Below are 11,368 nucleotides of genomic sequence, written 5' to 3'. Positions count from 1 at the left end.
GTGAGTGGTGAGTGGTGAGGGTGAGTGGTGAGGGTGAGTGGTGAGGCAGAGGTGAGGGTGAATGGTGAGAGTGAGTGGTGAGTGGTGAGGGAGAGTGGTGAGGGTTGAGTGGTGATGGTGATGGGTGAGTGGTGAGGGTGAGTGGTCATGGAGGGGTGAGTGGTGAGGGTGAGTGATGAAGGAGTGGTGAGGTTGAGTGGTGAGTAGTAAGGGTGAGTGGTGATGGTGAGGGTTAGTGGTGAAGGTGAGTGGTCAGTGGTGAGGGATCAGGGTTAGTGGTGAGGGGTGAGGGTGAATGGTGATGGTGAGGGGTGAGGGTGAGTAGTGAGGGTGAGGGGTGAGTGGTGAGGATGATGGTGAGGTTAGTGGTGAGTAGTAAGGTGAGTGGTGATGGTGAGGGTTAGTGGTGAGGGTGAGTGGTGAGTGGTCAGTGGTGAGGGATCAGGGTTAGGGGTGAGGGTGAGTGGTGATGGTGAGTGGTGACGGTGAGTGGTGAGGGAGAGTGGTGATCGAGAGGGGTGAGGTTGAGTGGTGAGGTTAAGTGGTGAGGGTGAGTGGGGAGGGTGAGTGCTGAGGGTGTGGTGAGAGTGAGTGGTGAGGGTGAGTGGTTAGGATTTGTGATGATGGTGAGTGGTGAGGGCAAGTGTTGATGTTGAGGGTGAGTGGTGAGGGTATGTGGTGAATAGTAAGGGTGAGTGGTGAGAGTGAGTGGTGAGGGTAAGGGTGAGTGCTGAGTGGTCAGTGGTGAGGTTGAGTGGTGAGTAGGAAGGGTGAGTGGTGGGTGGTGAGGGTGAGTGGTGAGGTTGAGTGGTGAGTAGGAAGGGTGAGTGGGGAGGGTGACTGGTCAGTGGTGAGGGAGGGGTCAGGGTTAGTGGTGAGGGTGGGTGGTGAGGGTGAGTGGTGAGGTTGAGTGGTGAGGGTTAGTGGAGAGTGGTGAGTGGTGATTGGTCAGTGGTGATTGGTCAGGATGAATGGTGAGTAGTGAGGGTGAGGTTGAGTGGTGAGGGTGAGTGGTGGTTATGACGGTGAGTGGTGAGGGTGAGTGGTGAGTGGTGAGGCAGAATGCTGAGGGTGAATGGTGAGAGTGAGTGGTGAGTGGTGAGGGTGAGTGGTGATGGTGAGGGGTGAGGGTGAGTGGTGAGGGTGAGTGGTGAGGGTGAGTGGTGAGGGTGAGGGGTGAGTGGTGAGGATTAGTGGTGAGGTTGAGTGGTGAGTAGTAAGGGTGAGTGGTGATGGTGAGGGTTAGTGGTGAGGGTGAGTGGTGAGTGGTCAGTGGTGAGGGATCAGGGTTAGTGGTGAGGGTGAGTGGTGATGGTGAGGGGTGAGTGGTGAGTGGTGAGGGTGAGTGGTGACGGTGAGTGGTGAGGGAGAGTGGCGAGGGAGAGGGGTGAGGTTGAGTGGTGAGGTTAAGTGGTGAGGGTGAGTAGGGAGGGTGAGTGCTGAGGGTGTGGTGAGAGTGAGTGGTGAGGGTGAGTGGTGAGGGTGAGTGGTTAGGATTTGTGATGATGGTGAGTGGTGAGGGCAAGTGTTGATGTTGAGGGTGAGTGGTGAGGGTGTGTGGTGAATAGTAAGGGTGAGTGGTGAGAGTGAGTGGTGAGGGTAAGGGTGAGTGGTGAGTGGTCAGTGGTGAGGTTGAGTGGTGAGTAGGAAGGGTGAGTGGTGAGTGGGGAGGGTGAGTGGTCAGGGGTGAGGGTTAGTGGTGAGGTTGAGTAGTGAGTAGGAAGGGTGAGTGGGGAGGGTGAGTGGTCAGTGGTGAGGGAGGGGTCAGGGTTAGTGGTGAAGGTGAGTGGTGAGGGTGAGTGGTGAGGGTTAGTGGTGAGGGGTGATTGGTGGTGGTGAGGGTGAGTGGTGAGGGTGAGTGGTGATGGTGAGTAGTGAGGGTGAGTGGTGAGGGTGAGTGGTGATGGTGAGTGGTGATGGTGATGGGTGAGTGGTGACGAAGAGTGGTGACGTTGAGTGGTGAGTAGTAAGGGTGAGTGGTGAGGGTGAGGGTGATTGGTTAGGGTTTATGGTGAGTGGTGAGGATGAGTGGTGAGGGTGAGTGGTGAGTGGTGAGGGTAAGTGGTGATGGTGAGTAGTGAGGGTGAGTGGTTAGGGGTGAGTGGTGGGGGCAGTGGTGAAGGTGAGTAGTAAGTAGTGAGGATGAATGGTGAGTGGTGAGGGTGATTAGTGAGTAGTGAGGGTGAGTGGTGAGGGTGATTAGTGTGTAGTGAGGGTGAGTGGAGAGGGAGAGAGTGAGTGGTGAGCGTGAGTGGTGAGGGTGAGTGGTGGTGGTGAGGGTGAGTGGTAAGCGTGAGTGGTGAGGCAGAGGGTGAGTGGTGAGGGTGAGTGGTGAGGCTGAATGGTCAGGGTGAATGGTGAGAAGTGAGTGGTGAGTGGTGAGGCTGAATGGTCAGGGTCAATGGTGAGAGTGAGTGGTGAGGGTTAGTGGTGAGGGTGTTTGGTGATTGGTGAGTGGTGACGGTGAGTGGTGAGGGTGAGTGGTGAGGGAGATTGGTGAGGGAGATTGGTGAGTTGTGAGGGTGAATGGTGAGTAGTGAGTGGGAGTGGTGAGTGGTGAGGATGAGTGGTGAGGGTGAGTTGTGAGTGGTGAAAGGTATTGTCAAAGCCCACCGGGCTTTGACAATACCTTAGTATCTGTGTATATATGTAAGGTTATTAAGAAATATATTTTTCATCCGGGCAACGCCGGGTACTTCTGCTAGTACAAAATATAAGAGCAAAAAGTCGGTGGCTTATCCAAGTGGTGAGTGGGTACCACTGAGAACCTGGGTTCAAATCCAGGCAGCTTCCCCTGATTAAACTGGGTTCTCAAGTGTAGTTAGTTGATGGTCTGAGCCCTTGTCACCAATGAATGCACTACAATAACACCACTGTGCATTTGGTTCTGAACTTAAATTAGCTGGAATCCAAATCTGAGTATTAAAATACGATTTACTGTCATGTGACAAATGTTACTCTCTCTACCAGGGCAGTTGGAAAAGTGCTGCCCAATAATGTGCAGATGTGAGATTACTTAAAGTGTTTTCAGAAGTAGTTCTGTGATTGCCGCTTCCATGGGCTGGCCTCTAACACAAACGATTGCACTGCTGTACCAGTGATTTGAATGGATTCTTATTCTCAATTCATAATGCTTACAGCATAATCGGGATACAATTGGGGACTTTCATTGTTCAGCCTATCTATTCACCCACCCACGTGGTGTTCTCCCCAGCTACATGTAAATCAGTGCCGTTACTGTCCAGGGTTAGTTGCTGCCAGCCGGTTCTGCAATCTACTCGTGTCGGAAAAGATCTGTAAATCTTATGAATCATAAATAAAGCACCTTTTTTGTAGTCCAATTGTACTTCATATTGTTTTTATGGGGCTCCTCTGTCTGTGCATAACACGAGCCAGGACCTACGGGGGTTCATGTCGACGCGTACGGCCCGCGGGCCGCTGCTGGAGGGCTGGCGGAATGACACGACGCCTGTCATGTGCTCCTACAAGCTGGTCACCGTCAAGTTCGAAGTGTGGGGGCTCCAGACTCGAGTCGAACAGTTTGTTCACAAGGTGAGCCACAGGGTCACCAACTTCCTGATTTTATCGACACATTACACAGGCGATACGAATAGATTTTTTTTTATTTTTTTACCAACGGAACATATTTGTTACACGTCAGATATCACCGTGATGATGATGTTACTTCCTCATATACATGAGTTTTGCCTGGGTACTCCAGTTTTCTCCCACATTTAAAACAGCAATGGCCAAATATCCCAATGTAAGGCCTACATGAAAAAAAGTGTCTTAGGACTCATTAAGGCATTCCTGGATAGATAATTATTATTACAACTCAAACTAGTCAATCATGAACATCTTATTTTATAAAGCAGAAGGGAAATTGGACAACTGTATACCGGGTTCAACCTTGTTAGGAATCATCAGCACATTATCACCATCGTTGGCCAGAAGTTTGACTAATTGGAGTTGGGGGTCAAGTGGCAAGCAGTGTACGTGATGTAAGGACCGATCTCTTTGTCACCATCGTGGCTTTTGTTGTCTGGAAATCACCTCGTGTGTGGCATTGTTACTCTCCTTGCCAGCCCGCACGCATGCTCTTGTCCAATAGGTTTATCGTGATTTGCAGAGTGTGAGTGTTGGCTTCTTGAGGCAGAGTAGTGCTGTTTTGTGATGAGTAAGAGCATATCACCCTCTGCTGACACTGTCTGGCAGTGTCATTGCACAAAGCACCTGCGAGGCATGACACTGCATTGACAAGCTGTTCTTGTATCATTTGTCTTCTCTTGCCTGACCTTTCTGGGGTTTTACTCTGGCAGGCCATCAGGGATGTGCTCCTGACCGGACACAGGCAGGCCTTCGCGTGGGTGGACGAGTGGTACGGTAAGGACACTATCACAATTCCCCATTGTTTATAAGCAGGGGAGAGGCGATTGAGACTGAAAGTCTGTTTGTCAAGGGAGACCTGTGGTAAACAAGTGTAAGGGATACCGAGAGGCATACACTTTTTGGAAATAAATAAATAAATATGCACTCACCGGTTCTAACGGCTTTGGCGTATAGGATGATGCTGAATCATAATCATTATTAGCATTACATGTGTGTTAGATAGCACAGAATTGACCATGTTTGAGACTATTCAATTACTCGGCATGTGTATAGCGGTCTAAGTTATAGGTTGCTGACTATATTAACTGGGTATTTCCCCCCTAAACTGTTCTGTTATATATATATAAAAGAGTCGTCTCCAGGCAATCCAGCTTCCTCAAAAGCTATGCCCAGAGCTTAAGATCTCACTGAATATTTTACACGTTGCTGGAGGACTGGAAGGTAGCACGTGATTCTTATCCACTGCCATAGCAAGAGGTGTACTTGATGGGGTATGCCAGGAGTCCTGCATTGCTCTGGCTGAAATTACGCCCTGGCTATGCCGCCATTTGCGCAGGAATGACGATGGAGGAGGTGCGGGAGTATGAGCGCAACACGCAGGAGGCGACCAACAAGAAGCTGGGCATCCTGCCACCCGTCATTCTCATCTGCGAGCCGGCCGTGCAGCCCGTCACACGCAGCGCGCCACCTAGCGCCCCCTCTACGCCCATCACCTCCGAGCCGCCCGACTTCCTGGGGCCGCCCAAGGAGCGCCAGCGCAAGACGTCGGCGCCGGAGACGCTCACACTGCCGCAAAGTCACTGCCGTCCGAGCAGCCTACCCTGACCGAGCCTCGACAACTGACTCGGCAAACTGAGGACCACCGCCCACCACCCTCTCGCGGTGCGGCAGCTTTTCTCATCCGAAGAAACTCTCGCGTTGTAAACGGGGCCCAGCGGAAAAGAACACAATGCCAAAAACACAACCTTCCTGCCCACCATGACTCTGCTGCTTCTTGTATCTGAGGCAGATTGGTGCCAAGAGAGGATGTTTTTTCTGCGGTTCACACCCAGCAGCATCACCACCTTCGCTGGAACACTCAAATGAGCCATCACCACTGACTGAATGTGGACCCCCCACTGTCTCCACTGCCTGGGGATATTCACGGATAATACACACACGCACACTGGTGCCAATGGCCTCAAAACTCAATATAGTCACCCACACGTAGTTGCACAAGTTAGATGTTTTAGATTACGTTTGACAGGATGTGAGATATTTTTGTGGTCAAATGTAGAAGTTGCAATGTGCTTTTGTTGCCATAATTTATTCTGGAGTATGCCAAAAGTGGCCAAAAATAGAGGTACTTGCGCTTTTGCTTCAACAGAAAGGATTCAGGAGCTGCATTAGTTCGTAAATGTATGTTTTTGTTATATTTTGCATTGGAAAGTTATATTCATAAATCTTGAGTTTCCATTGCACTGGTTGACTCAAACAACTGATGTTTATTCGATGCAAATTTGGAAAATGAACAATAATAAAATGTACATTGTGAGTAGGATATAAAATGTACACATTTATTAATTATTTTGTCAAATAATGCACAATAATAAAATCAGCTTTATAAAGCGCCTTTCAAATTAGGAATCCCAAATATGAATATTTACATCAAAATAATGTCATGGCAGAAACTCTAATCAGAATGCTACTGGAAAATCAATGTGTAAATCACAGTACACATCACGCAGTAACAGCTGTGTAGGTTACCATGATTGTGCTGAATAGTTATCCGATGTGTTTTCGGGTCGTACTGTGCATTGTTTGGTACGATGTCTAACGTTTTGCACGTGGAGTCAGATTTTGGACATGTATGTTTAACTTCTTTCGCGCACCATACATAGCCAAGCGTGTTAATCGTACATCATCTTGTACAATGCAAAGTACAACCCGAAGACACATCCAAGAGGCAAGTTATTCAACTTAAGCAAATACTTTGATGAAAATAAGTCACATTATTTACCCTCCTTATATAATAATCCAGAATGAGGGGCAGTCAAAAACATTTGAGTGCGATTTGATATAAAAACAAAGTTCCACCATCCCAGTGTTGAGCTTCTAGTCATATCATAGAATAAATAGATGTTAGATGTGACTGTTTTAAACATTACAGCAAAGTGTTCATTGTCGGTTTGTGACTGCCTTTAGAATATTTTTCGTAACAATTCTGTATTTATACTGTAATATGTATCATTGCAGTTTAATTTTCACTTTCGTTTGGTCTTCTGTATCGGCTGTTTAGGTGACATGAAATCCCCCATGGGAGAGGAGGTGTTAGTAGACAGTCACAGCCACACAAACGATTGTCCGGTCAGTGCAAGAGGATCACTATTTCACGGTGGTTATTGTTTTGTTTTTGTGAAGGGCAATGTTTGTCAGCTTTCGGAAGGGACAGAAGAATCATTTTGGACAAATCACGGTATTTGTTTTAGTTCGTATATCTTTTCTTATTCGTGTGTGATGCAAATGCGAATTGTGCTGATTATGGACTCTTGAAATACACAGCACTCAAACAGTAAGCTCAATACTCAAGTCAGTGGCCAGGAATGGAGATGTAATATATATCGATTTAAGGCTTTCGTGACTGCAGGGATTCATCTTCTTGGTTCTTTCGGTAAAGTCACGTAGAAGGGAAATAAAAAATAAAAATAATGATATTATTGTATTATGCTTTCTTTTTATTCTTTTATTATTTCCCTTCAACGTGACTTTACCGAAAGAACCAAGAAGATGTAATATATAGTGCAGTAGAATTCCTACTTGTGAGAAAGTGATGGGGGTAGGGAGGTGTACTGGCCAGATCCCATCTGTAATCTACCCGGCAAGAACAGGCAGCCATTCGCCGATTAGAACACCCCCAACTTCTATAGAGTGGCTGCCCCCTTGGTCGAGTGATACGCGCCATTTTCACGGAATCGGTCAAGCTCTCGAGTCAGTCAAGATACAGTCTGCTGGCAGAAGCCCTAAAAGCTCGATGCTTGATTGTGTTGACTTTTCTGAGAGCGGAGGCTTGAGTTCAGCAGTGCATATGCCCCCAGACTTTCTACCGACATGCCAGTCGCGTCGCGCCAGTTGGCATGGTCCTTGGGAAAAGAAGGAAATAAATAAATAAAACCCTTGCGTGTCGGCGCTCCCAACTGTGTGTAGCCTGGCGCCCAACGGCCTGTGGGCCCCGGTGCAGTTGCATCGTCTGCACACTCGATAGCCATGCCACTGCCCCTCTGACGTTTACAACCACTTGCTGGTGTATGCTAAGCCAACTGTCTGCAAATATTAACCATTGAAACGCACATTCATTTGTTTACATTGTACGCATATAGCAGTACTAATACTGGTAGGAACCATCTGGTTCCACCAGCCCACAGGGGATTATTGTGTCCGTCCGTCCGTCGTGCATCCAAAAATGGGAGGGGTGGGGCTGGGTGGAGAGGGGCTGGGTGGGGAGGGGCTGGGTGGGGAGTGGTTGGGTGGGGCTGGGTGGGGGGTGGGGAGTGGCTGGTCACCCCGTGGTGCCCTTATAAAACTCAACGTTTAACCTACTCACGCCGGCTTGTACCCGCCCTCACAGTCGGCCATATTTGCGGAATACACCACGCCGCCATTGACCCTGGCCATTGACCGAGAAACCCAACGTTCCTACCAGCTCCCTCTGCAGGAATGTGTTTTACTCCACTTGCGTCGGAAGGTCTCCCCTGACCCTGTCGGTCATTGGGGTTGTTTGACCTTACTTCACCATGCTGGTCAGTGCGAATTGGTAAGGGAGCGACCCAGTCACTTATGTTAGCCGAAGGCAGGAATTGTACTGAGGTCGAGGGGCTCGGAGAGCAGTGCGTTAGCTGCACCTCCACTCCATCCCATTGTATATGAATGAGGATTGGTAAAATGTATTGGGCATGCAAGGACTGGAGGAATGGAGGGTTTGTGCAAATGTGTGCAGGGTTATAAATATCCTCACTTCCAGCAGACTGAAGCGTAATTTGATGTTCAAACATAGAGTTTTGTATTGTGGTACACGTTATATTTATTGAACATAATGTATCTTGCATAGTAAAATCTTTTTTGGAAATGTTAATACATAAAAGGTGAATTGCATTACGTTATAAGTCCTAAAACCACATTGTTCAGCTTTTATTTAATAAGGTACAATATTAATTTGTAGCTTTTTATGAATCGAAAAATGCAACATTACAAATTGTGTATTTCTGTCATTTTATGGTTGCATACCATGGTCTTTATATGAAGTGGGTCATTATATTAAATATAGATATGAATTGCGTTTATGGTTACACCCAAATGTGTTGAAAGATTGTGATGCTGGCATGAATTGTAAAGTCGATTCGCCTCTTTGCTGACCACTTTGCCAGCTTCTCCACAATTTATCGCGCCATTGAGAATGCAATCTCTGACGTCAGTCTGACGACAGTCGCTCACAATTTAATTTGAATTGGAACAACCACTGCTGAAGCACGTTGCTGTGTGAGCTTTTGTAGCAGTATTCAACGTCTCCTTCTGATTCCCAAGTAACATTTATGACACTAATTATTGTGCTGTCAGTGTCAAAACATGAAGTAATGCAGGAGAGTAATCTGATCATGCATTCGCCTTGAGAGTCAGAGTCGAATTTTTTTGGAAAACTGAATTTTGGTGAAAAAGGGGTCACACTTTGGTTGGATGACTGTCATCGTCACGCATTTAACTTAGAATAACACATGTTTTACAACAAAAGTAATTTTTACATCTAAACAACATGAACGGTGAACAACACTTCAAAGGAACGGTGTTGTAGTAATTGCTGAAAGTGCTCCGGTAACTTGACATGGCTGCTAATTATAATTTAAACTCAGAGCATTTTCTCGTTCTTGAAGACAGAGAAAGATTCGGAGGCACGAGGAACCACACAAGCGGGAAGGCAGCTACGTGGTGAGCCAGTGCCTGATTCCCTCCCAAGCTCTGCGGTCCTCTGCATATTAAGGCATTATTGCCCAATTAATGAGTGTTGACATATGGGAGGAAACCGGAGCACCCAGAGGAACCCCACATGTGAGGGGGCAACACTCTCTCCCATATCCACCAATCAGGTGAAGTCCACATTTGCTTTACTGCATTTTTCTGGCAAGCCAGGGATATGGCACCTCGACACTCGCAGGAAAGGAGTTTCACAATACGTGTACGTGATCCACCAACCCTCGCTGCCCCCACAGTGCTGAACAGAGGAATGCGTAGCCATCACCGCCTGGCTACCTTGTCGCTTATATAACGAATTTAATCTGTACATTTAACACTTTTTCAGTATTACAAACAACCACCTTCAAGTGATCCACTTAAGTTAGTATTGTAAATCTCACTGGCAATCTTCAATTCATATGTTTGTGTTATCGATGCACGAATGTGTACATATTGATGCAATGTTCTGTATATACAGGTATTCTAATAAAACCCTTTGTATAGCCCCTAATTGTATCACTTTAATACTGTTAATGCAAAATTACCACTTTTTGTAAACGCTGCATCTGTGATGTATGATACAGCCAAACCTCTGATATTGAGTCCACCTTGAATGGGGATCTAAACACCATGGAGGTATCGTTCCTGAAATGGAGGCTCAAGCCAAACCCCCACAAAACAACGGTCGGTCACTGTATTTTATTCCCATAACAGGAACACGAAGTGCATCCTGAACGTGTTCTTTCACTGCAACACTGTTCAATAAGACTGCACTCAGACTGATCTAGGAGTGAAGCTGAACCGCACGCTAACCTTCCACGACCGCCTTAAGGAGGAAGTCGCTAAGATGAAGACAATGGTCAACCAGGTCCAGAAACTTCCAAGCACAAGCTGGAGAACATCAGTATCAGTGCTACAGACATCAACGGTGGCCCTCTTTATGTACTGCATTGCTGAGTGCCATGCAACACCGGTATGGACCAGAAAGAGCCACACTCGACTGGTTGATGTCCAACTGAATGTTGTAATGTGGTGGTGCATCACTGGAATAGTGGAATGTTCAAGTCCCTATCAACAACGCTCCCCATCCATTTGCTGCGATGCCACAACAGTGTTCGTAGTCCAGCGAATCGTGGAAAGCGAAAGTTTCCTTATCCACCAGGAGCTCAGTAATTCTCCTCACCACCGCTTGAAGTCATGCAAGTCCTTTCTGGACTCATTCGCTTAACCTTCAACAATGCAACCCTGATGATGCTTGTGTAATAAAGGACTCTTTCCCAATGTCGATCTCCGTTGTCCTTTATTTGGGTTCGTAGAATCTCGTTCACACGGCGTCCTCGCTCAGGCCCACGTCTCTCCCGACGATCACTCCACAGCCACACTGCTGCTCCGCTCTGCAGCCTCACTGCTGCTCCGCTCTGCAGCTAGCCTCCCACAGCCCGCTAGCTCTCTGCGTACTGACACCGATGTCTGACGGTGTCGACGTTTCCCACCGCGTGGCGACCGCGCCACTCTCCCTGTACTGCCCAGCGTGGCCTCCTCCCGTTTCACTCCGTCTCAACTCCCCGTTCCCCTTCCGGTTCTCTCCCTAAATCCTCTCTCCCACGTGACCCTAACTCCTCCCTCTCTTCACGTGACCCAGACTCCGCCCCCCCTCAATCCTTGCTCGCATTACACTTGGAAAGCCAAATGGAGTTCACAAGAAGTCACAACACCTCGTGACAGATCTGACAGAAGATCCCTGGCTTCACTACACAAACTATAGTGGATACTCTTTGGTTCTTTCGGTAAAGTCACGTAGGTATAAATAAAATAAAACAAATCACGACGTTTCGATCGCAACAAAAGATTTTTTTTTCTTGCAGGAGTTGTTCCACCTGATGAGGATTGCTTGTGTTGCAATCAGAGGTCGCAACCGGGTACCCGATACCCGTACCCTACCCGATACCCGGCTACCCGTACCTGGCCGGGTACGGATAGGGTACGGGTAGGGCCGGGT

General features: G+C 47.7%; 1 protein-coding gene across 1 annotated transcript; it reads left to right on the top strand.

Annotated features, from left to right (window-relative positions):
- Positions 1 to 2,531: 2,531 nt before the first annotated feature.
- On the top strand, positions 2,532 to 7,829 carry LOC133353590 (cytoplasmic phosphatidylinositol transfer protein 1-like). Its single transcript, XM_061569953.1, has 3 exons — positions 2,532 to 3,552; positions 4,320 to 4,383; positions 4,946 to 7,829. The coding sequence occupies exons 1-3, from the start codon at positions 3,412 to 3,414 to the stop codon at positions 5,212 to 5,214; spliced, it is 474 nt and encodes a 157-aa protein (XP_061425937.1). The 5' UTR covers positions 2,532 to 3,411; the 3' UTR covers positions 5,215 to 7,829.
- The last annotated feature ends 3,539 nt before the right edge of the window (positions 7,830 to 11,368 follow it).

This window comes from Lethenteron reissneri, chromosome 44 (assembly GCF_015708825.2).
Source record: "Lethenteron reissneri isolate LAM-NWPU_2019-01 chromosome 44, ASM1570882v1, whole genome shotgun sequence".
Lineage (NCBI taxonomy): Eukaryota > Metazoa > Chordata > Hyperoartia > Petromyzontiformes > Petromyzontidae > Lethenteron > Lethenteron reissneri.
The sequence above is the reverse complement of the archived record's forward strand: the minus strand, read 5'-3'. Positions and strand labels throughout refer to the sequence as shown.

Coding starts and splice junctions, on each gene's coding strand:
- LOC133353590 (XM_061569953.1), top strand. CDS start 3,412: ATGTCGACGCGTACGGCCCGCGGGCCGCTGCTGGAGGGCTGGCGGAAT. Junction 3,553..4,319: donor TCGAACAGTTTGTTCACAAG/GTGAGCCACAGG, acceptor TTACTCTGGCAG/GCCATCAGGGATGTGCTCCT. Junction 4,384..4,945: donor GTGGGTGGACGAGTGGTACG/GTAAGGACACTA, acceptor CCATTTGCGCAG/GAATGACGATGGAGGAGGTG.